This window comes from Ascaphus truei, chromosome 7 (assembly GCF_040206685.1).
Source record: "Ascaphus truei isolate aAscTru1 chromosome 7, aAscTru1.hap1, whole genome shotgun sequence".
NCBI classification, from domain to species: Eukaryota; Metazoa; Chordata; class Amphibia; order Anura; family Ascaphidae; genus Ascaphus; species Ascaphus truei.
In genome coordinates, this window is record NC_134489.1 from 41,087,732 (window position 1) to 41,113,688 (window position 25,957).

The following is a 25,957-nucleotide window of genomic DNA, read 5'->3' on the forward strand; positions in this document are numbered from 1 at the left end:
TGTCCCCGGGGCTCTCGCGCCCCCCCCCCCTGCCTACCTTCATCCGCGTCAGATGACGCTGCGTGGGCGTGTGACGTCAGGTCACATGGTGCTGCGGCGTTGCCATGGCGACGCAACACAGGCAGCTGAATCCCGGTAAGTAAACGGTTGCAGGGGCCTCACGCGATCCCCCAGCATTTAATTTAAATGCCTGGGGGAAGAGTGCGGGGCCTCTGCAACTGCCCGCGCCCCTCCAGCACAATCTCCCACCCCCTCTGGGGGTCGCACCCCCCACTTTGCGCACTGCTGGCCTAAGGTAACATTATCTATTGTTACAGTTTGCAGCTCAAACTGCTGGGAACATTGGCAACAAATTATCACAAACAGGAAAGTGTTGCAAAGATCTTGCACTGCTGGGGAGGTGGCTAAAGCCTGCTATAGAAATCAAAGGATGCTTTAAAACTCATTAAAAATTACATTAAGAGTTGAATAAAATTAAAATAAAAAACTCACTATTATCTAATGCTGATTTGTTTAAAAGATTTCCCACGTTTTGCGGCTTTAACAGCTATTTGCATTGTGCGTTAACCCCTACATTGCCAGATGAAGGCTCTGCAAAGCTTACAATCTAATTTGAAGCATGCGTACGCAGAACATCAGGTGACAGTAAATGGAGGTGTTATAGGGAAGGGAACTGTTATATGGAGGGGTTGTAGGAGCGAGTTACGGGCTGGGCTTAAGTGGAGGAGTAACTCGTCCCACAAATTATGGGAATGAGCAATCCCTTCCTCTTTGTCTGTCCCCGGCAGGCGGTAACCTCACCTGCCTTACAAATGTGTGTCAGGTGAGTTGGGTTACTGGTCATGCACTTATTTAACTCGGGCTCATTTGCATGCCATTACCCAGAATCCTTTGCTGCAGGGGAAGCACGGTAGGCGGTGTGATCGTGGGGTAAGGTTTGGGGACCTGCCTGAGATGCGAATGTGCTCCTACGTGTTCTGTACCTTTGCTTCACACTGGTGGTTGTGTGTCCCTTTTTCACTCACCATAACTTACTTGTGTGTCCGATGCATCAGACACCTGTGAGAGACACCAGAGGAGATAATAGTGCCAGTCGCGTGTCCAGGAAGCAGCGTTTGGCGGGGGAGGCTCACGTTTCCCTGTCAGGATCTGTTCCGTGCGCTGGTGCGCTCCCGTATCCGGGCAGAGTTCGCCCACGCCCGCCCAATGAGTTACAGCCAGATAATAAATGCAGGTGTGGCCAACTCCAGCCCTCAGGGGCCACCAACAGGTCAGGTGTTCAGGATATCCCTGCTTCAGCACAGGTGGTGCAGACTTTGAGCCACTGATTGAGCCACCTGTGCTGAAGCAGGGATATCCTGAACACCTGACCTATTGGTAGCTCCTGAGGCCTGGAGTTGAGCACAGAATAGGGAGAAAATATTCAGGCACGTGGACTTGATAATAAGGTGATTATTGGAGTTGAGCCCCCCCTGAAATAGACTAATATCACCATTCCGTGCCCACACCCCACTCCACTAGTCATCCCACTAGTATAACTATACACTACTAGTATAACTATATATCACTAGTCACTTCCCACTCCGCCTTGTGGTTTGCCTGTACTGACTGGGGAGACACACTTCTGTTAGGAAACCTTTTGGGTAAATAAGGCGTGGTTTCTGTGTCCGTGGTGGGGGCTGCCGTGGGCCCTTTTCTGAGGGGCTTTGTTTACATGTGGGGGGGGGGGGGCTGTCAGAATACCCTGCAGCTGCTTTATTTGCATTGTCAGTATTTGGATATCAAATCAGCCGTGTGCTCAGAGGAGCGGGATGTGGACGTGGCTGGAGTCGCTGCATTTGTGGGACTTTTTGTGTGAAACATTTTGGGCCCGTAGTGGCTACGCGGTGCTATTCCACACGACACCTTCCAGTACAGCTCCGTAAATATAGCCCCTTACAGCTCCCGCAAGTGAATGTGCTGCAAAGTGTCTTCTGGAGTAACAGCATTTAGTAGATATGGCCCACAACTTGAATGGGCTGGAGGGTGTCTTCCGGCGTAGCACTCCTTAGTAAATAGGTCCCTAGTGTTTGTAAGGCAGCAGTATATTTGAGTGTGAAAGCGCTTGGCCGTCCCAGAGAAGCATATATTGCATTGCAAAGCTGCTGTGCTAATGGCAGAATTTGTCCATAACACCCTTGGGATTCTCATTCCCTTTTAAACGTTGCACCCTATGCCAATCATTTCCCCCGATATAAGCCCCCTCTGCCGTTCTCTGCTCATTATGGGGTGTGTTAAACGCTTTGGCGCCATGTTTAACTTCAGGATACACTGGATTGTAGAGTATTTATATATACTGGGTGTATTCGGATTTAATGCCCGGACTGCTGGTTTAATTGTTTAAAAATAAAGAAACACTTTACATTGAAAATGAGAGTGCTGAATAATCTATGGAAAGAGGTGGAGTGAGTTTAATGAGGAGCACTCGATGGTTTGTGGTTTTTATCGTGCTCTGGGTGAACGTTATTCCTAGGAGGTAGTGATCCAAATCCTTCTTACTGCTGGAAGGGGAACAGTGTCATGCACAGCGTCGTGGCTCTGCAGGGGAAGCGTGGCTCTGCATGGCTGCAGGTGGAGCGTGGCTCTGCATGGCTGCAGGTGGAGCGTGGCTCTGCATGGCTGCAGGGGGAGTGTGGCTCTGCATGGCGGCAGGGGGAGTGTGGCTCTGCAGGGGGCGCTGCAGGGGAAGCGTGGCTCTGCATGGCTGCAGGGGGAGTGTGGCTCTGCAGGGCTGCAGATGAAGCGTGGCGCTGCAGGTAAAGCATGGCTCTGCATGGCTACAGGTGGCGCGTGGCTCTGCAGGTGGAGTGTGGCTCTGCATGGCTGCAGGGGGAGTGTGGCTCTGCAGGGCTGCAGATGAAGCGTGGCGCTGCAGGTGAAGCGTGGCTCTGCAGGGCTGCAGATGAAGCGTGGTGCTGCAGGTGAAGCGTGGCTCTGCATGGCTTCAGGTGGCGCGTGGCTCTGCAGGTGGAGTGTGGCTCTGCAGGGCTTCAGGTGGAGCGTGGCTCTGCAGTTGGTGGCGGGGGGTTTTACAGGGGAAGTTGCTTTACAATTGCAGAGCGTTTCCCCATTCACTTGCACCAGTCTGTGGCAGCGACAGGAGGAATGCGGAGAAAGCTGCAGCTCCCTCTGACTGATTCTCCGCTCCACGGACGGCGGTTTAACGCTGCGCACATCTCCCAGAGACTCCTGAAGAAGGACACGGGATTTCTCCGAATAAATTACCTGTTTTTATATCTCATTCTTTGTTATATCACAAGATAATATAACATCGCAATGCTGAACGAGAGCAATGCAGTCTTTCTAATGATTTATATTTTGCGATTTTTGAAGGTAATAAGAATTGTGGGTGATAAGGAGAAGGGTTAGGAGGGGGAGAGGGAGAAGGGTTAGGAGGGGGAGAGGGAGAAGGGTTGGGGGAGGAAGGGGGAGGTGGAGAAGGGTTAGAAGGGGGAGGGGGAGAAGGGTTAGAAGTGGGGGAGAGGAGCAGAGAAGGATTAGGGGGGGAGGAAAGATAAGAGTTTATATCGTGGCTCCAGCTTTGTGGCTCACAAAGATTCCGCACAGTAATAAGAGATAACGGTCTGTAAAGTTAGGTAGCGGTTTACGGCCTTTACACCGTGAACGATAGAATTACAGCCGGAGAATGACCAAAATATTGAACCCAGGGTTCTCCGATCGTTTCCTATTTGGGTTTGGAGTCGTTTCAGTAAGCGGTTATTTCTTATAATTGACGCAATATCCCATATCTTATCTATATATATAAAAGTGAAAAAAATGTTTGCTGTCAGTTTGTGCACCCTGTGATTGGCCGGCGGACGGCCACAGCTCATTGGGCGTGACAGTCACATCACCCTTAGCATATCCCCTCCCCAGTCCTGTAGGGTGAGAATAGGGGAGGGGGAGGGGTGGCTCTGTGTTTAGGGAAGAGAAGAGGGCTGCAGAGTGAGAGGTGGCAAGCTGATGGAGGAAAGAGGGAGGGAGGGAGTGACACAGAGAAGAGGGAGGGGTGTGAATGTGCAGGGCTGATTTATTGCAGCCCTGCAGAACTGCCTGATGGCCTGGTCCTTGGTCTCATCAGACTGGGACTTTGAGACTATACTGTGTGTGTGTATTATATATATGCGTATAGTGCCTGCAACAGGCGCCCAAAAACAAATACATTGCTGCCACCGTGTGCGCTTATAGTAAGCTTATAGTAAGCGCAACTGCGACAGATCGATGTTGCGTCGCGAATTTTGGTAGCTGGCAATATTTGATTTTTCAAGGGCTGTTGCCTCATGTGACAGCCCCTGAACCAATCAAATGCCAGTAAGCCCGCGCTGCCGCCACCGCAAAGCCAAATATAAGTTGTGAGTGGAGTACCTCAGGGATCGGTACTGGGACCCCTGCTTTTTAACTTGTTTATTAATGACCTTGAGGTTGGCATTGAGAGCAAAGTCTCCATCTTTGCTGATGATACTAAATTGTGTAAGGTAATAGAATCAGAGCAGGATGTAATTTCTCTTCAGAAGGACTTGGAGAGACTGGAAACGTGGGCAGGTAAATAAATGGCAGATGAGGTTTAATACAGATAAATGTAAGTTATGCATTTGGGATGCAAGAATAAAAAGGCGACTTACAAATTAAATGGAGATATATTGGGGGAATCCTTGATGGAGAAGGATTTAGGAGTACTTGTAGACAGCAGGCTTAGCAATAGTGCCCAATGTCATGCAGTAGCTGCAAAGGCAAACAATATCTTATCTTGCATCAAACGGGCAATGGATGGAAGGGAAGTACACAAAATTATGCCCCTTTACAAAGCATTAGTAAGTCCACACCTTGAATATGGAGTACAATTTTGGGCACCAATCCTAAGAAAATACATTCTGGAACTAGAGAGAGTGCAGAGAAGAGCCACCAAATTAATAAAGGGGATGGACAATCTAACTTATGAGGAGAGGCTAGCTAAATTAGATTTATTTACATTAGAAAAGAGGCGTCTAAGAGGGAATATGATAACTATATACAAATATATTCGGGGACAATACAGGGAGCTTTCAAAAGAACTATTCATCCCACGGGCAGTACAAAGGATTCGGGGGCCATCCCTTAAGGTTGGAGGAAAGGAGATTTCACCAGCAACAAAGGAAAGGGTTCTTTACAGTAAGGGCAGTTAAAATGTGGAATGCATTACCCATGGAGACTGTGATGGCAGATACAATAGATTTGTTCAAAAAAAGGTTGGACATCTTTTTAGATGGGAAAGGTATAAAACGAGCGGTAACTCTCAATGTATTACTTCCTGGTAAAACATTTTTATAAATAAAGTATACAGGGATATACCAAGTAAGTATACATGGGAAGGATGTTGATCCAGGGAATAATCCGATTGCCAATTCTTGGAGTCAGGAAGGAATTTATTTTTCCCCTTATGAGATATCATTGGATGATATGACACTGGGGTTTTTTGTTTGCCTTCCTCTGGATCAATAAGTAAGTATAGATATAGGATAAAGTATCTGTTGTCTAAATTTAGCATAGGTGGAACTTGATGGACCTATGTCTTTTTTCAACCTCATCTACTATGTAACTATAATTTTTGGTAGCGGCGACGTCGCATGTCGCGGGCACTATACGCGCGGCCTTAATTCCTATGGAAGCAGTAAGGGTGTACTTAGTTTTTCACACATGGCTTCTCTATTTTGGCTTTATTTTTGTTAAATAGATTATGACACAGTGTAATATGTCATGTGTTGTTGTTCATCTGAGGTTGTATTTACCTAATTTTAAGACCTGCTAAGGAACAGATGATTGTTATTATGTCCTGATATGTAAAACCATAGAATTTTATATATATATATATATATATATATATATATATATATATATATATATATATATATATATATATATATATATTATTATTATTATTATTATTATTATTTTTCAATGCTCCTTTCTGTGTCTCCGCAGTTCTGGGGGTGCAGTGAGATTTGGGGCGTGTGATCCCTGAGTCGGACCCCACCATGCCCCTGTGGACCGTCTGCCTGTGCCTGTTCTTGGCACTGCCAACCTGTGCCCTCACGGAGCTTGTCCCCAGGATCACCTTCCATCTTGGTAAGTGCCGGGAGAGGGGTCAGAACCCAGCGATGTGTCCTGTCAGGCACAAGCAGCGACTGTTAAACAGCAGACCTGTTGTAGATACGCAGCAAACCTGGTCCTGCTTTCTGCAGTGATTCTCCTTCCCTACAGTAAGGCGGGAGGATCTGTCTGTTTTCTTCTTTTTTTTTTGCGGCAAAACCAAGGCAAGCCGTGCAAAGCCGTAAAATGTTTCCGCTTTATAAATGTGAACTGGCCATGAAGGATATTTGTTACTAAAGTTTACTGGCTGCAAAAACTGCGGCAAAAACCGGAGCAAGCGGTGCGGCAAAAACCGGAGCAAGCGGTGCGGCAAAAACCGGAGCAAGCGGTGCGGCAAAAACCGGAGCAAGCGGTGCGGCAAAAACCGGAGCAAGCGGTGCGGCAAAAACCGGAGCAAGCGGTGCGGCAAAAACCGGAGCAAGCGGTGCGGCAAAAACCGGAGCAAGCGGTGCGGCAAAAACCGGAGCAAGCGGTGCGGCAAAAACCGGAGCAAGCGGTGCGGCAAAAACCGGAGCAAGCGGTGCGGCAAAAACCGGAGCAAGCGGTGCGGCAAAAACCGGAGCAAGCGGTGCGGCAAAAACCGGAACAAGCGGTGCGGCAAAAACCGGAGCAAGCGGTGCGGCAAAAACCGGAGCAAGCGGTGCGGCAAAAACCGGAGCAAGCGGTGCGGCAAAAACCGGAGCAAGCGGTGCGGCAAAACCCAGAGCAAGCGGTGCGGCAAAACCCAGAGCAAGCGGTGCGGCAAAACCCAGAGCAAGCGGTGCGGCAAAACCCAGAGCAAGCGGTGCGGCAAAACCCAGAGCAAGCGGTGCGGTAAAACCCAGAGCAAGCGGTACGGTAAAACCAGAGCAAGCAGTACAGAAAAAAACGGGCAAGCGGTGCGGGAAAACCAGAGCAAGCGGTGCGGCAAAAAACGGGCAAGCGGTGCGGCAAAACCCAGAGCAAGCGGTGCGGTAAAACCCAGAGCAAGCGGTACGGTAAAACCAGAGCAAGCAGTACAGAAAAAAACGGGCAAGCGGTGCGGGAAAACCAGAGCAAGCGGTGCGGCAAAAAACGGGCAAGCGGTGCGACAAAAACCAGAGCAAGCGGTGCGGCAAAACCCAGAGCAACCGGTGCGGCAAAACCCAGAGCAAGCGGTGCGGCAAAAACCCAGAGCAAGCGGTGCGGCAAAAACCCAGAGCAAGCGGTGCGGCAAAAACCGGGCAAGCGGTGCGGCAAAACCCGGAGCAAGCGGTGCGGCAAAACCCGGAGCAAGCGGTGCGGCAAAACCTGGAGCAAGCGGTGCGGCAAAAAACGGAGAAAGCGGTGCGGCAAAACCAGAGCAAGCGGTGCGGCAAAACCGGTACTGCAAAACCCAGTTGCTTTAAATGCGACTCCTTTTCGTTGGTAAATCTTGTGCGGTTATTTGTATTGGTTTCGCTGGGAGACGCACTCTGACGGCGTAGCACCGCTTACTACAATCTCACCGGGCCCAGACTGTAATAAGAATGTTATTGTGAGGACTTTCACGGTGAAAGCCGGTTCTAGCTAAATTCAGCAGAAATCTCCCCGGGGGGGGGTGGAGGGGGGGGGCGTGCGTTAGTACTTCTCAGAACAGAGCGGGACAAGCCCCCGTATAACAGGTTCTGAGTATAACATGAGGGGTGGGAGGGGGAACACGGAGATACAGCCTCCGGCGTATAGGTGATTATTATCACGTGAACTTCCTATGCTAGAAGTGAGAGAACACACAGATGAATAGAGAAACATCTGAATGTGCCAAACGCTCTCTCGCGTGCATGCTATCTCTCTTCTCCCTGCCGCTCTCTCTTCTCTCTGCCTATCTCTTCTCGCTGCCTCCCTCTGTTCTCTCGGCCTCTCTCTCTTTTTTCTCTGTCTCTCTCTGCTTCTCTCTCTTCTCTCTACTTATCTCTGCCTCTCTCTCTTCTCTCGGCTTCTCTCTCTCCTCTCTGCCTCTCTCTCTCTCTTCTCTCTGCCTCTCTCTCTTCACTCGGCTTCTCTCCTCTCTGCCTCTCTCCTCTCTGCCTCTTTCTTCTCTCTGCCTCTCTCTCTCTTCTCTCTGCTTCTCTCTGCCTCTCTCTCTCCTCTCTATGCCTCTCTCTCTTCTCTGCCTCTGTCTCTCTTCTCACCTCTCTGCCTCTCTCTCTTCTCTCCTCTCTGCCTCCTCTCTCTCCTCTCTGCTGCTCTCTCTCTCTTCTCTCCGCCTCTCTCCTCTCTGCCACTCTCTCTCTCTTCTCTCTGCCTCTCTCTCTTCACTCGGCTTCTCTCCTCTCTGCCTCTCTCTCTCCTCTCTGCCTCTCTCTTCTCTCTGCTTCTCTCTGCCTCTCTCTCTCTTCTCTCTATGCCTCTCTCTTTTCTCTGCCTCTGTCTCTCTTCTCTCCTCTCTGCCTCTCTCTCTTCTCTTTGCCTCTCTCTGCCTCTTCTCTTTCTTTATTTCTTCTTAACATATATTAGAAAAGCAATAATATATAAACAATGCGTTTAGTGATTTTAATGTAATTTGTGTTATCTTACAATATAAAAAGAATTTGTATCAAGGAATTAATAGGGAGTTATAGGGAGCGGTTATATGGGGTTATAGGAGCAGTTATAGGGAGCGGTTATATGGGGTTATAGGAGGAGTTATAGGGAGCGGTTATATGGGGTTATAGGAGCAGTTATAGGGAGCGGTTATATGGGGTTATAGGAGGAGTTATAGGGAGCGGTTATATGGGGTTATAGGAGGAGTTATAGGGAGCGGTTATATGGGGTTATAGGAGCAGTTATAGGGAGCGGTTATATGGGGTTATAGGAGGAGTTATAGGGAGCGGTTATATGGGGTTATAGGAGGAGTTATAGGGAGCGGTTATATGGGGTAATAGGAGGAGTTATAGGGAGCGGTTATATGGGGTAAAGGAGGAGTTATAGGGAGCGGATATATGGGGTAATAGGAGTTATAGGGAGCGGTTAAATGGGGTAAAAGGGGGAGTTATAGGGAGTGGTTATATGGGGTAATAGAAGGAGTTATAGGGAGCGGCTATATGGGGTAATAGGAGGAGTTATAGGGAGCGGTTATATGAGGTTTTAGGAGTTATAGGGAGCGGATATATGGGGTAATAGGAGTTATAGGGAGCGGTTAAATGGGGTAAAAGGGGGAGTTATAGGGAGTGGTTATATGGGGTAATAGAAGGAGTTATAGGGAGCGGCTATATGGGGTAATAGGAGGAGTTATAGGGAGCGGTTATATGAGGTTTTAGGAGTTATAGGGAGCGGATATATGGGGTAATAGGAGTTATAGGGAGCGGTTAAATGGGGTAAAAGGGGGAGTTATAGGGAGTGGTTATATGGGGTTATATGGGGTAATAGAAGGAGTTATAGGGAGCGGCTATATGAGGTTTTAGGAGTTATAGGGAGGGGATATATGAAGTTTTAGGAGGAGTTATAGGGAGCGGTTATATGGGGTAATAGGAGGAGTTATAGGGAGAGGGTATATGGGGTAATAGGAGGAGTTATAGGGAGAGGGTATATGGGGTAATAGGAGGAGTTATAGGGAGAGGGTATATGGGGTAATAGGAGGAGTTATAGGGAGTGGGTATATGGAGTAATAGGAGGAGTTATAGGGAGAGGGTATATGGGGTAATAGGAGGAGTTATAGGGAGTGGGTATATGGAGTAATAGGAGGAGTTATAGGGAGAGGGTATATGGGGTAATAGGAGGAGTTATAGGGAGTGGGTATATGGGGTAATAGGAGGAGTTATAGGGAGAGGGTACATGGGGTAATAGGAGGAGTTATAGGGAGAGGGTATATGGGGTAATAGGAGGAGTTATAGGGAGTGGGTATATGGAGTAATAGGAGGAGTTATAGGGAGAGGGTATATGGGGTAATAGGAGGAGTTATAGGGAGTGGGTACATGGGGTAATAGGAGGAGTTATAGGGAGAGGGTATATGGGGTAATAGGAGGAGTTATAGGGAGCGGTTATATGGGGTAATAGGAGGAGTTATAGGGAGAGGGTATATGGAGTAATAGGAGGAGTTATAGGACATAGAAGGAATTATAGGGAGCGGTTATATGGAGCAATAGGAGGAGTTATTAGATTGCATGCTTCGTGGTTTATTTTTGCACTGCCCTGTATAGTAGTATGAAGGATCTCCCCATGTTATATGTTATATACAGGCGACCCCAGCAGAGCTGTGAGCAGTTTCTTCCTGGACAAAGTCCTGAATTATGACGAGCTGCTTCTCAGTGAGAACAGGGAGACGCTGTACGTGGGCGCCAGAGATAATATCCTGTCCCTCAGCGTCAAAGAAACGGGGTGTATCCAGCTACTGAAACAGGTCCGGCGCAATGAACCCCTTCCTAACCTTCCAAATGCTACAACGATTCGCGCTTTCTGCAGGGAATCTTCTCCTTTCTGGCTTTGGGGCGCTGGCGATATCTGCCGCAATTAATTTTGTTAGGTTTTTTTTTTTTAGTTTTTTTTTTTAGGTTTTTTGTTAGTTTTATTTCTTGATTGTGACTATTTAGATTTGCCCTGTATTTGCATGTCCTGTCAGCATTTGTAGTGTTAAGTCTACCAGAGCCTGAGGGACCGGCTTACCTTGGACTTGAACGGCACGTAAGAGGTTAAATAAGATGAACATCCTGTAGATTTGCCCACCCTCTGCAATATATTGCAACACTTTAGGTGTTGAGTATGAACATGCAGGATGCAGGTGTCTCTTCTCCTCCCCCCCCCTTCTCCCCCCTCTCCACTACCTCCTCCCTGCCCTTCTCTCTCCCCATCCTCCCTTCTCTCTCCCCCCCTTCCTCCTCTGCCTTTCTCTCTCTCTCCCCTCCCCGTTTCCTCCCCCGAACCCCCAGTGTACACGTGCAGCCCCCTTACTCTTGGCTTGTTTCACTCTCACCCAGATCTCATGGAAGACGAGTCACTCGCAGATAAGCAACTGTATATCAAAGGCGAAAAGCAATGAGGTAAGAAAAGCCCCCCTCCGATTACACAGTGAGAGATCAGGGGGGGGCTGGTACCCCCCTCCGATTACACAGTGAGAGATCAGGGGGGGCTGGTACCCCCTCCGATTACACAGTGAGAGATCAGGGGGGGCTGGTATCCCCCTCCGATTACACAGTGAGAGATCAGGGGGGGCTGGTACCCCCTCCGATTACACAATGAGAGATCAGGGGGGGCTGGTACCCCCTCCGATTACACAGTGAGAGATCAAGAGGGGCTGATACCCCCTCTGATTACACAGTGAGAGATCAGGAGGGGCTGGTACCCCCCTCTGATTACACAGTGAGAGATCAGGGGGTGCTGGTACCCCCTCCGATTACACAATGAGAGATCAGGGGGGGCTGGTACCCCCTCCGATTACACAGTGAGAGATCAAGAGGGGCTGGTACCCCCCTCTGATTACACAGTGAGAGATCAGGAGGGGCTGGTACCCCCCTCTGATTACACAGTGAGAGATCAGGGGGGGCTGGTACCCCACTCCGATTACACAATGAGAGATCAGGGGGGCTGGTACCCCACTCCGATTACACAATGAGAGATCAGGGGGGCTGGTACCCCCTCCGATTACACAATGAGAGATCCCGAGGGGCTGGTACCCCCCTCTGATTACACAGTGAGAGATCAGGGGGGGCTGGTACCCCCTCCGATTACACAGTGAGAGATCAGGGGGGGCTGGTACCCCCTCCGATTACACAGTGAGAGATCAAGAGGGGCTGGTACCCCCCTCTGATTACACAGTGAGAGATCAGGAGGGGCTGGTACCCCCCTCTGATTACACAGTGAGAGATCAGGGGGGGCTGGTACCCCCTCCGATTACACAGTGAGAGATCAGGGGGGGCTGGTACCCCCTCCGATTACACAATGAGAGATCAGGAGGGGATGGTACACTGATACACTGACACGTGGATAGAAATGCCATCGTTCTTAGTATATAGCAACGTTCCAAAAAAGAATGCAAGTGTCTGAAGTGGAAATTCCCCGAATGTGGGAAACGCTTTACTGAAATCACAGCTTTAGTAACCATGTATCTGTGTGGTCCTCTCCTGCTCCAGGGCTGCGTCTTCAAACAGTCTTACAACCTCTGCAATAAGATCCCAGGAAGCTTCCTAATGTACTCAGCAACTTGCTAAAATGGTTGGGGTGTACGATCAGGGCAATTTTGGAGCAAAATCGGGGCATTTCCCTTCTGCCCCTGCTTGCACATTGGGGAGAGTCAGTAGGAGGAGTTGGGGAGGTTACATGGGGTACAGATTATAATGAGATGTATCACATTCTGCGTCTCTGTCCCAGCTTGCACCTTGGGGAGAGTCAGTAGGAAGAGTTGGGAGGAGTTACATGGTGCACAGATTATAATGAGATGTATCACATTCTGCGTCTGCCCCAGCTTGCACCTTGGGGAGAGTCAGTAGGAGGAGTTGGGGGGAGTTACATGGTGCACAGATTATAATGAGATGTATCACATTCTGCGTCTCTGCCCCAGCTTGCACCTTGGGGAGAGTCAGTAGGAGGAGTTGGGGGGAGTTACATGGTGCACAGATTATAATGAGATGTATCACATTCTGCGTCTCTGTCCCAGCTTGCACCTTGGGGAGAGTCAGTAGGAGGAGTTGGGGGGAGTTACATGGTGCACAGATTATAACGAGAAGTATCACATTCTGCACCATTTCCTCCCACTTTTATTTGACCCCAAAAAGTGATGCAAATGTAACATTGTACTTTTGGGGTGAGGCGCTGTAGTTACACATGTTGCAGCTCTGCTCCAAAAAGACAGCATTGCGTCTAAACACACTTTTCTCTACGTATTTACATAGACTTCATTAGGTTCACTTGCAAAACAGCATTACAGGTGCCCCCAAAATGTCCTCGTTTACACTTCATCTGATGTAATTGTTACAAACACGTACGTCTCTTTTGGGGACAGTCTGTACAAATATATGTCTTAAAAGTTGGTGATCCACCATTGCCCTTTGTTAAGCGCCTGGGGTCTGTGACACATCCCGTCCCGTATCCTGCCGATCCTTACACAACTGACTATGAGACAACACCAGTGTTGAGTAATGAAGATCCCTTAATCTGTCTACATCAAGGGAACGCAGCAGCTCTCCGTTAACTAAATAAAGCCTAAGTACGTTTATCACTTGCATTGCAAAGTTCCAGCGTTTCGACCCTTCTGCTGGGGCTTCCTCGGGGCGGAGTGCTGCTGCTTCGTGATTAATTCTGTGCATACTGGCCCTGTCCTAGCCTGGATCACCCCCTTCGCCCCCATTACCTTAATACATCAGGGTAAGGCGTCTCGATATCATGGGCATCTGTGCAGGCTCGTGCAGCGGAGGAGAGATCTGTTTGTAATCACATTGCATTTGTCTCCCGCAGACCGAGTGTTTTAATTTCATCCGTATTCTGCTCCCGATGAATAACACCCATCTGTACACGTGCGGGACAAACGCCTTCAGCCCCAGCTGTACGCTCATTGTAAGTAACAATGTATCTGCATTGTATAGGTCAGAGACCCCCAGCGGGCTGTACCCAAAGCCCCTTCCCTGCCACGGGGGGCCAGGACTGCATTCCCTGGCAGAGAAAGGGTCTCATGTTTAGGGTTAAGGCAGGGGTTCTCAACTCCAGTCCCCAAGACCCCCCAACAGGTCAGGTTTTGAGGATATCCCTGCTTCAGCACAGGTGGCTCAATCAGTGGCTCAGCTGAAGACTGTACTGTGCTGAAGCAGGGATATCCTGCAAACCTGACCTGTTGAGAACCCCTGGGTTAGGTTTTGAATTTAGAACTCTGCTAAATACATCTTAAATTCTGAAACGAAAGTGCTTGCACTGAGCTGGGGTTACATTACCGGGCGGAAAATGCATATATTATACTTATATGTACTGCTCTTATTTCACTGGCCTGCAATCCTATACCATGTGATACATACCTGTGTCTGACACCCGCACTCTCTGTATCTCATTCAGGACCTGGAAACCTTCTCCATCCCTACCAACGACCTTGGGGATCCCCTCACCTATGACGGGAAAGGTCAGTCCCCCTTCGACCCTCGCCACAAGCACACGGCGGTCATGGTGGGTAAGTACCTCCACAACGCTTTACCGATAGTGTGTACAAGCACAAAGAACCTAGTGATCCTTGTTACATAGAGTAGATGTCCGGGAAGTTCAACCTATGTTACATTTATATGACAGATACTTATCCTATATTTCTATTTACTGTCTGATGATGCAGAGAAAGGCAAACGCAGACCCCAGTGGCACATTATCCAATAACATAGGGGGTTCTCAACTCCAGTCCTGAAGACCCCCAACAGGTCAGGTTTTAAGGCAATGCAAGCTTCAGCACAGGTGGCTCAATCAGTGACTGATTGTGCCACCTGTGCTGAATCAGTGACTGATTGTGCCACCTGTGCTGAATCAGTGACTGATTGTGCCACCTGTGCTGAATCAGTGACTGATTGTGCCACCTGTGCTGAATCAGTGACTGATTGTGCCACCTGTGCTGAATCAGTGACTGATTGTGCCACCTGTGCTGAATCAGTGACTGATTGTGCCACCTGTGCTGAATCAGTGACTGATTGTGCCACCTGTGCTGAATCAGTGACTGATTGTGCCACCTGTGCTGAATCAGTGACTGATTGTGCCACACCTGTGCTGAATCAGTGACTGTGCCACACCTGTGCTGAATCAGTGACTGATTGTGCCACACCTGTGCTGAATCAGTGACTGATTGTGCCACCTGTGCTGAATCAGTGACTGATTGTGCCACCTGTGCTGAATCAGTGACTGATTGTGCCACCTGTGCTGAATCAGTGACTGATTGTGCCACCTGTGCTGAATCAGTGACTGATTGTGCCACCTGTGCTGAATCAGTGACTGATTGTGCCACCTGTGCTGAATCAGTGACTGATTGTGCCACCTGTGCTGAATCAGTGACTGATTGTGCCACCTGTGCTGAATCAGTGACTGATTGTGCCACCTGTGCTGAATCAGTGACTGATTGTGCCACCTGTGCTGAATCAGTGACTGATTGTGCCACCTGTGCTGAATCAGGGACTGATTGTGCCACCTGTGCTGAATCAGTGACTGATTGTGCCACCTGTGCTGAATCAGTGACTGATTGTGCCACCTGTGCTGAATCAGTGACTGATTGTGCCACCTGTGCTGAATCAGTGACTGATTGTGCCACACCTGTGCTGAATCAGTGACTGTGCCACACCTGTGCTGAATCAGTGACTGATTGTGCCACACCTGTGCTGAATCAGTGACTGATTGTGCCACCTGTGCTGAATCAGTGACTGATTGTGCCACCTGTGCTGAATCAGTGACTGATTGTGCCACCTGTGCTGAATCAGTGACTGATTGTGCCACCTGTGCTGAATCAGTGACTGATTGTGCCACCTGTGCTGAATCAGTGACTGATTGTGCCACCTGTGCTGAATCAGTGACTGATTGTGCCACCTGTGCTGAATCAGTGACTGATTGTGCCACCTGTGCTGAATCAGTGACTGATTGTGCCACCTGTGCTGAATCAGTGACTGATTGTGCCACCTGTGCTGAATCAGTGACTGATTGTGCCACCTGTGCTGAATCAGGGACTGATTGTGCCACCTGTGCTGAATCAGTGACTGATTCTGCCACCTGTGCTGAAGCAGGGACTGATTCTGCCACCTGTGCTGAAGCAGGGACTGATTGGGATATCTGTGCTGAAGCTGGTTCTGATTGAGCCACCTGTGCTGAAGCTGGGACTGATTGAGCCACCTGTGCTGAATCAGGGACTTATTGAGCCACCTGTGCTGAAGGAGGGACTGATTGGGGCACCTGTGCTGAAGGTGGGACTGATTGGGCCACCTGTGCTGAAGCAGGGATATCCTGAAAACCTGACCTCCCCTCTGTATTCCTGGGTTCCAAGTACTGGGATTGGAAGGGACAGTCCTGCCTAGAACGGAAGTAACCAGGCCACGGCGTGTTTCACACGTGGCACATACAGGAGTAACACATTCCATAAACACATCCGACGCGCCCCCTGTGAAAGTATTGGGAAATAATGGAAACCGATCTTTATCTTTGGTGACCGGGCTGTTTGTCATTCCTCAAAGCCCCAGGTCATGTGTAAGCTTTGCGGTGGCCCTTGGAATGACGGCGCCACCATTACTCACACAGGTAAACGTTAATCGCGGACACGCTGACAGTCTGTGTTCCCAGTGACAAGTGCGGCGTATTCTTGAGGACTGATACAGAGAACCGCTGCAATAACGGATTCATTCTCATGAGGGGGGAAATAAATTCCTTCCTGACTCCAAATATTGGCAATCCGATTACTCCCTGGATCAATATCCTTCCCATGTTTACTTATTAGGCCTATCCCTGTATACCTTCCCTTTCTACAAACATGTCTGTGTTCAGAGGCGTGTTGTGGGCTGTAAAACCTTTGTAACTAACGAGAGACTTCCTGATACAAGTAAAGAGACGTATCAAGCTCTTGATTGATCTCTCAGTCATGCCTGCAGTGGTGGTGCTGCAGACAGGCCGGATATGTACTTGAGGGTGTGTATACGGTAAGGAGATAAGAGGAGCTCCGTGTTTACAAGCGGTGAGAGGTGCAGTAACGGCGTAAGCGTGCAGTACAGGAAGTGTCCGTGTGCTGGTGAGTCAGGGAGAAGTGAGGCGCCTCTCCCTGCAACTTCCAGGATGTGGGGCAAAGTCCTAGGGGTTGGATTGGTTCTAAATCATGTTAATAACAGTAGTAGTAACGATTAATATTATTATATAGTATAACCCCTCTCCTTACCCGGCTTAAAAGGAGGGAATTGCACAGGTGAATGTAGGCGTGGAAGTGCAGATGTTGTGCAATGCAATATTTCTTTACCTGGATCTCAGGGGCTGGTGTGTGGCAAGCTGGGTGTGTAAGCTGGATCTCAGGGGCTGGTGTCCGGCAGGCTGGGTGTGTAAGCTGGATCTCAGGGGCTGGTGTCCGGCAGGCTGGGTGTGTAAGCTGGATCTCAGGGCTGGTGTCCGACAGGGTGGGTGTGTAAGCTGGATCTCAGGGCTGGTGTCCGGCTGGCTGGGTGTGTAAGCTGGATCTCAGAGGCAGGTGTCCGGCAGGGTGGGTGTGTAAGCTTGATCTCAGGGGCTGGTGTCCGGCAGGCTGTGTGTGTAAGCTGGATCTCAAGCTGGTGTCCAGCAGGCTGGGTGTGTAAACTGGATCTCAGGGCTGGTGTCCGGCAGGCTGGGTGTGTAAGCTGGGTCTCAGGGCTGGTGTGTGGCAGGCTGGGTGTGTAAGCTGGATTTCAGGCTGGTGTCCGACAGGCTGGGTGTGTAAGCTTGATCTCAGGGATGGTGGCCAGCAGGCTGGGTGTGTAAGCTGGATCTCAAGCTGGTGTCCGGCAGGCTGGGTGTGTAAGCTGGATGGTGTCCGGCAGGCTGGGTGTGTAACTGGATCTCAGGAGCAGGTGTCCGTCAGGCTGGGTCTGTAAGCTAAATCTCAGGGCTGGTGTCCGGCAGGCTGGGTGTGTAAGCTGGATGTCAGGGGCCGGTGTGCGGCAGTTTTGGTGTGTAAGCTGGATCTCGGGGCTGGTGTGTGGCAGGATTGGTGTGTAAGCTGGATGTCAGGGGCCGGTGTGCGGCAGGCTGGGTGTGTAAACTGGATGTCAGGGGCCGGTGTGCGGCAGGTTGGGTGTGTAAGCTGGATGTCAGGGGCCGGTGTGCGGCAGTTTTGGTGTGTAAGCTGGATCTCGGGGCTGGTGTGTGGCAGGATTGGTGTGTAAGCTGGATGTCAGGGGCCGGTGTGCGGCAGGCTGGGTGTGTAAACTGGATGTCAGGGGCCGGTGTGCGGCAGGTTGGGTGTGTAAGCTGGATGTCACGGGCCGGTGTGCGGCAGGCTGTGTGTGTAAGCTGGATGTCAGGGCTGGTGTCTGGCAGGCTGGGTGTGTAAGCTGGATGTCAGGGGCCGGTGTGCGGCAGGCTGTGTGTGTAAGCTGGATGTCAGGGCTGGTGTCCGGCAGGCTGGGTGTGTAAGCTGGATGTCAGGGCTGGTGTCCGGCAGGCTGGGTGTGTAACCTGGATGTCAGGGGCCGGTGTGCGGCAGGCTGGGTGTGTAAGCTGGATGTCAGGGGCCGGTGTGCGGCAGGCTGGGTGTGTAAGCTGAGCTAGTTGCAGATGGCTGATAGAGGGCGCCAGAGACTTTAATTCAAAGAAAACTGTTTTTATTCACAGCAGACAGGACAGGTTTTATCACTGCATTCTGAAATTATGTTGGTGTATAGGGAAACGGTGCCGGGGTATAGCGGCAGGTGTATAGGGAAATGGTGCCGGGGTATAGGGACAGGTGTATAGGGAAACGGTGCCGGGGTATAGGGATCCGGTGCTGGGGTATAGCGGCAGGTGTATAGGGAAACGGTGCCGGGGTATAGGGGCAGGTACACGCGAGGAAATCGAAGACATTACAAACACAGCAGTCCCATCTTCATGACGTACTGGAAGCCGTGCCGCGTCCGATGAGGAGGTCAGACACGTGTGAACACAGAAATAATACCGGCGCGCCTACCGGTGACAATATGTGTAGATATTATGATTGGGATTTCTATTTTACGCACCACGTTTCTCCGGTTTTACTTCTCCTATATATGGTTCTGCGAGGGGTGGGAAGTCTGTACGATGTTTCTCTTTCATTTTCTTACACAGGAAGGCCCCGCTTCACGGCGATACCGAGAAGGGGAGTGCCATTGTCTGCGCATGCGCAGAACGGGCTGGTCCGGGGTCGCGCATGCGCAGAATGGGGGGCTTTGCCGAAGTTGCGCATGTGTAGAGTGGCGCATTGCCGGTCTGCGCATGCGCACATGATGAAAATCGCCAGATCCGCTTTCCGGCGATTTTCGCTTTGCGGCGGGTCCTTAGAACGGAACCTGCCGCGTGACTGGGGCCCTGCTGTACACATTACTAGCTTTTGTGCCCGGCTTCGCCCGGGGAATGTAATATAGAATACGTGTTTCTGAGATTTCGATGCTTCGGACATACAAACAAATGGAATCCAACTTACAATTATAGTATAGATAACCTAGGGGAGCTCAACTCCAGTCGCCAAGGGCCACCAACAGGTCAGGTTTTTAGTATATCCCAGCTTAAGCACAGGTGGCTCAATCAAAGACTGAGCCTCTGATTGAGCCACCTGTGCTGAAGCAGGGACTGATTGAGCCACCTGTGCTGAAGCAGGGACTGCTTGAGCCACCTGTGCTGAAGCAGGGACTGATTGAGCCACCTGTGCTGAAGCAGGGACTGATTGAGCCACCTGTGCTGAAGCAGGGACTGATTGAGCCACCTGTGCTGAAGCTGGGATATCCTTAAACCTCTGTTATAAGCGACAATTACAGTTACCCTCTTGTCTTTTCCCATGTCCCACCCTGTGTGGGTGTGACCGGGACGCCCCTCTCTCTGTCTCTGCAGACGGCGAGCTGTACACGGCGACGATGAACAATTTCCAAGGCAACGAGCCCATCATCTTCCATAACCTCAGCAACAGACCCGCGCTGAAGACCGACGCATCCTTGGGCTGGTTACAGTGTAAGCGTCCGAATCACCGGCCCCGCTGCGCTGCTGCTCGCGCGTGACGTGCGTTGGTCAGAGCCACCTGCACAGCGCCAGGGCAGCGCCTCCCCGCGGCGAGGGCGTTGGCGCGGGTTATTAAATGTTAGAGGTGATGGTGGAGAATATAAATGAAATATATACGCCCCACTCCGTAGTATTTTTCCATGCAGAGGGTAGGTGACCAGGGGTTCTCCATCATCATGTATGTATAGCTTTATATAGCGGCCCACGGTGTGCTCGGCGCTTGACAAGAGAGACGGTACAGGGCATTATAATGCAATAAGCGCAACAAACAAGATCAGACATTAGGACAGGAAATCCCTGCCCCGGAGAGCTTACAATCTAAGTGGTATAATAGGAGAGTTACAGAGGCAGCAGGTGAGGGAATAAGGGCAGTAGATGGCAGTGCCTGGCCTTGATGGTGGGTAAGTGCAGTAGATGGCAGTGCCTGGCCTTGATGGTGGTTAGGTGCAGTGGATGGCAGTATCTGGCCTTGATGGTGGTTAGGTGCAGTGGATGGCAGCGCCTGGCCTTGATGGTGGGTAGGTGCAGTTTATGGCAGTGCCTGGCCTTGATGGTGGGTAGGTGCAGTAGATGGCAGTACCTGGCCTTGATGGTGGGTAAGTGCAGTAGATGGCAGTACCTGGCCTTGATGGTGGTTAGGTGCAGTGGATGGTAGGAGCGACTGTGGGCGTGGGACAGTAGCCACGAGTATAACCCAAAGGGTAACATGGCGTTGCAATGCGTTTTGAAAGCCTCCCGCGGTTTTTTGCGTACGGAAAGCCCGCCGGCCCCGTGAGGCTGAGCTGAACCTCGGTGCAGTGCAGGTGTTTATTAAAATGTTCTCTCTCTGTCCCTCAGCCGACACCTCTTTCGTGGCCTCTTTCGTGGCTCCGGGCCCCGCTGCTGACAGCAAGGTGTATTTCTTCTTCGAAGAGACGATGAAGGAGTTTGACTTCTACGAGAAGTTCAAGGTGTCCCGTGTCGCCCGCGTGTGCAAAGTACGTGAGGTTCAGAGGTCACTGGCTGTCATGATAAGGCTGCGTCCCCAATAAGCAAACCCAAGTTAGGGGAGCTGACCCGGCGCTGGTGCTGTCGGACCGGCATGGAGCACTCTGATTGGCTGCCTTTGTCTGTAATTACGTGACCCTCCATAACCTAATTGTATTTGGTTTTGCCAACTACCCCAGGGGTGGGCAACTCCAGTCCTCAAGGGCCACTAACCGGTTGGGTTTTAAGGATATCCATTTTTCAGCACAGGTGGCTCAATCAGTGACTCAGTTGCAGACTGAGCCACTGATTGAGCCACCTGTGCTGAAGCTGAGATATCCTGAAAACCTGACCTGTTCGGGGGGGCTGGAGGACCGGAGTTGCTTACCCCCCGGCCTAGGCACTTTACACCTTGGCCATCGCGCCCGGCCTGTTGGATCGCTCCATTCACCCAGGCTGATTACAACACTTGAATAACTCCCCTCTGCATCTCACACACGTGTTGTCTTCGTTGCTTTAATCTGAGACAGCCCCTGGCTGATAAGAAGTCAGTGGGGTTAGGGACATCCTCTTTATGTGATAAGAGGGTGGCTCACAGGACCCCGCTTCCTCCTCCCTTCCAGGCACTAGGTCAGTTAGAGACCCACTTATCACATACGAGGTAGGCGACATTTACCTCGTAGAATGTAGAAATGAAATACGTATTTCCGGGGGCCTTACACATATTTAATCGCTGTTGAACTTACATTAGCATTCTTCTATGAGTAAGAGATTACCTCTGTATTACAACTAGTTTGTGGCTGGTGTCATGCAGAGGAAGATGCATTTTCAGGCCTAAATGTATGTCTTTTCAGTGCAACAGAGGTTAGGCCACAATAAGCAGCACATTGATGTTTAATTTCTACCAGTTTTGTATGGCAGCAGTTCAAAGCTGTAGTAACCATATAGGTCCTGGAGAAGTATAGATTTGTTGTAATGTTGTGATGCTTTTTAGAGATCCAGCATGACACTTCTTTGTTAGTGAAAAACCTCACTGGTCTCTTTCAAGTGCGATGTCAAGGGCACATACACTTCAACAGTGCAGTACTCTTGAAGACGAGACCTGTGAGGTTTGGAAAGCTCCGTACAGGGCTCGACAAACTAGGGAAAAACCCACTCACGCCCCCCTTCCCCCAAAGTCACTGCCCCCTCCCCCCCTCATAAAAACTCCCTCACACCCCCCCCCCCCCCCCACTCACGACTCCCCCGCGGCGTGGTACGGCGATCTACGTCTTGCACTGCAAATTGTACTCTTTCCCCTGCAGGTCCTGAAAAAATGGCCGCCGTTTCCATTGTCATGGCAACGGGACGCCGTGATGCAGCCATTTTTTCAGGACCTGCAGGGGAAAGAGTACAATTTGCAGGGCAAGACGTAGATCGCCGCACCACGCCGCCGGGCCCTGCCGCAGGTAAGCACTCTATAGCGGCCAAAATTCACCCGCCTGTGGCGAGCGGGCGAGTGCATTTGTCGAGCCCTGGCTATGTACATGTGAAGAAGAGACTTGTGAGGTTTGGAAAGTTCTGTACACTATAATTTCATCCATAAAGTACTCTCATATTGGTCCATGAATCGGTGCCACAATCCACAACAAACGTGGGAACGTGGATTGCAAGTTCATAGCTTTGCTGCTACATCAGATAAATTCCAATTGCTTTGTGTCCTGCAGAACGATGTTGGAGGGGATAAAGTTCTGCAGAACAAATGGACCACGTTCCTTAAAGCCCAGCTGCTCTGCTCCCACCCCGACTACTTCCATTTCAACGTTCTCCAGCATGTCTCCTTGTTGTACCCGGAGGATCCTGAGCGCAGCACCTTCTATGGCGTGTTCAGCTCGCAGTGGTAAGGGCCGGGGAAGGAGATACAATGTGTCACTGTGTACAATGCAATGCACGAGTCCCCTATGACGCAAGGTAACCGGCGGCAGTGATTGTTACCGGAGGGAAATGTTGGTGACTGGCACATTTATAAACAGACTAGTACCGTACTGGCCCGAATACAGCGCGGCCGCGCACATAATACGCACATAATACGCACATAATACGCACATAATACGCACATAATACGCACATAATACGCACATAATACGTCCCTAACAGTTTTCCGAAGGACATTTTTAGGAAAAAAAGCATAGCACTATATTCAGGGGCAATATGGTACATAAAAAAATGTTGGCCAGATGCCACACTGCGTGTTACTCTGCCACACTGCGTGTTACTCTGCCACACTGCGTGTTACTCTGCCACACTGCGTGTTACTCTGCCACACTGCGTGTTACTCTGCCACACTGCGTGTTACTCTGCCACACTGCGTGTTACTCTGCCACACTGCGTGTTACTCTGCCACACTGCGTGTTACTCTGCCACACTGCGTGTTACTCTGCCACACTGCGTGTTACTCTGCCACACTGCGTGTTACTCTGCCATAATGCATACTGCACTGCATGTTACTCTGCCACACGGCATTCTGCATGTTACTCTGCCACACTGCATACTGCATGTTACTCTGCCACACTGCATACTGCATGTTACTCTGCTATACTGCATGTTACTCTGCCACACTGCATACTGCATGTTAATCTGCTATACTGCATGTTACTCTGCCACACTGCATACTGCATGTTACTCTGCCACACTGCATACTGCGTGTTAATCTGCTATACTGCATGTTACTCTGCCACACTGCATACTGCATGTTACTCTACCATACTGCATGTTACTCTGCCATACTGCATACTGCATGTTACTCTGCCACACTGCGTGTTACTCTGCCACACTGCGTGTTACTCTGCCACACTGCGTGTTACTCTGCCACACTGCGTGTTACTCTGCCACACTGCGTGTTACTCTGCCACACTGCGTGTTACTCTGCCATAATGCATACTGCACTGCATGTTACTCTGCCACACGGCATTCTGCATGTTACTCTGCCACACTGCATACTGCATGTTACTCTGCCACACTGCATACTGCATGTTAATCTGCTATACTGCATGTTACTCTGCCACACTGCATACTGCATGTTACTCTACCATACTGCATGTTACTCTGCCATACTGCATACTGCATGTTACTCTGCCACACTGCATACTGTATGTTAATCTGCCACACTGCATTCTGCATGTTACCCTGCCACACTGCATACTGCATGTTACTCTGCCACACTGCATACTGCATGTTACTCTGCCACACTGCATTCTGCATGTTACTCTACCATACTGCATATTGCATGTTAATCTGCTATACTGCATGTTACTCTGCCACACTGCATACTGCATGTTTTTCTGCCACACTGCATACTGCATGTTAATCTGCCACACTGCATACTGCATGTTAATCTGCCACACTGCATGCTGCATGTTAATCTGCCACACTGCATGCTGCATGTTAATCTGCCACACTGCATACTGCATGTTACTCTACCATACTGCATGTTACTCTGCCATACTGCATAATGCATATTAATCTGCCATACTGTATGCTACTTTACCACACTGCATGTTACTCTGCCATATTGCGTTACTCTGCCATACTGCATAATGCATGTTACTTTACAATACTGCATGTTACTCTGCCATACTGCATACAATTTTGGGACTTTGAAGCCCATGATGTTACCAGAAGCATACCAGATCATTACTGGTCAGTGGGGCAGTTATCTATGTTACAGTAACATTACAGATCAGTACTGACGCTTTGTGTACGTTAGAGGAACATCTTGTTACTATATGTGCAATGGATTGATCTACATATTAAAAGGCCCACTATGTTACCCCCAGATTAAGTGTAACAACTCTGTACGTATTCAGCACATTGAATCATGTTACTACAGGTAACACCAGGTCTGAACTGATCATTTCAGCATATATACAGGATCAATGGTTAGTTATACAAATTGGTAACAGAATGGGTTTTAAAAGTATCTCTGGTCAATAGTATACCAGTGGTAACATAGCAAGCGTTCCCGCGTGTGCTCCATGATTCTGGCGGTGACAAGTTCTTTAAAACAAATGTTATCAGTGACGTGGTACATAGTAACCATGAGACTGTGTCTTTTCCCAACCTAAACTGTTACTAAATTAAACAGATCAGTATATATGTAATGGATCAGTACACAGTACAGGGGTTCCTCGCTATCCGTCGGTCCGTTATCCGCTAAACGCATTATCAGTCGTTGGAATGGATTATCTGACGCTCACCGCTGCGGTTTAACATTGGGTCCGCAATCCGACGGCGGTTTGCGGGACGGATTCTGCCGGATAACCGAGGAGCGCCTCTATATGTAATGGGCCAGTATAGAATCACCGTGCGCATATACTGTATGCCTTTAAAACTCATCTCATCAAAACAGATCTGCTTTAATCCCATGAAACATTGTGGCATGTCCCGTGTTACTGTCATGTTACATACAAAGATCTTGTTAGTGGGTACAAGAAAAAGTCTATCTTGGTAGGGGTGGGCAACTCCAGTCTTCAAGGCCCACCAACAGGCCAGGCACTAGGGATATTTCTGTTTCAGCACAAGAGGTCCAATCAGTGTCTGTCTTCAACTGAGCCACTGATTGAGCCACCTGTGCTGAAGCAGGCATATCCAGAAAACCTGACCTGTTGGTGGCCCTTGAGGACTGGAGTTGCCCACGCCTGGTCTAGGTGCTTATCAGCCTGGTCTAAAGGACTGCACAAAAAAAAACGTTGGAAACCGTCGTCGCTGTAACGAATGAAATAAAGATTTTGCAGTTGAAGTGAAGCCGGGTCCCTGGAAGGTGTATGATTGAGTGAAGCCGGGTCCCTGGAAGGTGTATGATTGAGTGAAGCCTGGTCCCTGGAAGGTGTATGATTGAGTGAAGCCGGGTCCCTGGAAGGTGTATGGTTGAGTGAAGCCGGGTCCCTGGAAGGTGTATGATTGAGTGAAGCCTGGTCCCTGGAAGGTGTATGATTGAGTGAAGCCGGGTCCCTGGAAGGTGTATGATTGAGTGAAGCCGGGTCCCTGGAAGGTGTATGATTGAGTGAAGCCGGGTCCCTGGAAGGTGTATGATTGAGTGAAGCCGGGTCCCTGGAAGGTGTATGATTGAGTGAAGCCGGGTCCCTGGAAGGTGTATGGTTGAGTGAAGCCGGGTCCCTGGAAGGTGTATGATTGAGTGAAGCCGGGTCCCTGGAAGGTGTATGATTGAGTGAAGCCGGGTCCCTGGAAGGTGTAT

General features: G+C 49.9%; 1 protein-coding gene across 3 annotated transcripts in view; it reads left to right on the plus strand.

Annotated features, from left to right (window-relative positions):
- SEMA4A (semaphorin 4A) overlaps positions 1-25,957 on the plus strand; it is a 77,711-nt gene that overhangs the window by 41,215 nt on the left and 10,539 nt on the right. For all 3 annotated transcript variants that reach the window (XM_075607923.1, XM_075607924.1, XM_075607922.1), the window contains exons 2-9: positions 5,998-6,141; positions 10,320-10,480; positions 11,055-11,117; positions 13,528-13,626; positions 14,116-14,227; positions 19,594-19,710; positions 20,596-20,735; positions 22,431-22,603. In XM_075607923.1, the coding sequence (XP_075464038.1) occupies positions 6,051-6,141; positions 10,320-10,480; positions 11,055-11,117; positions 13,528-13,626; positions 14,116-14,227; positions 19,594-19,710; positions 20,596-20,735; positions 22,431-22,603 (956 nt within the window). In that variant the 5' untranslated portion in view covers positions 5,998-6,050. The remainder of the gene's footprint in view (positions 1-5,997; positions 6,142-10,319; positions 10,481-11,054; positions 11,118-13,527; positions 13,627-14,115; positions 14,228-19,593; positions 19,711-20,595; positions 20,736-22,430; positions 22,604-25,957) is intronic.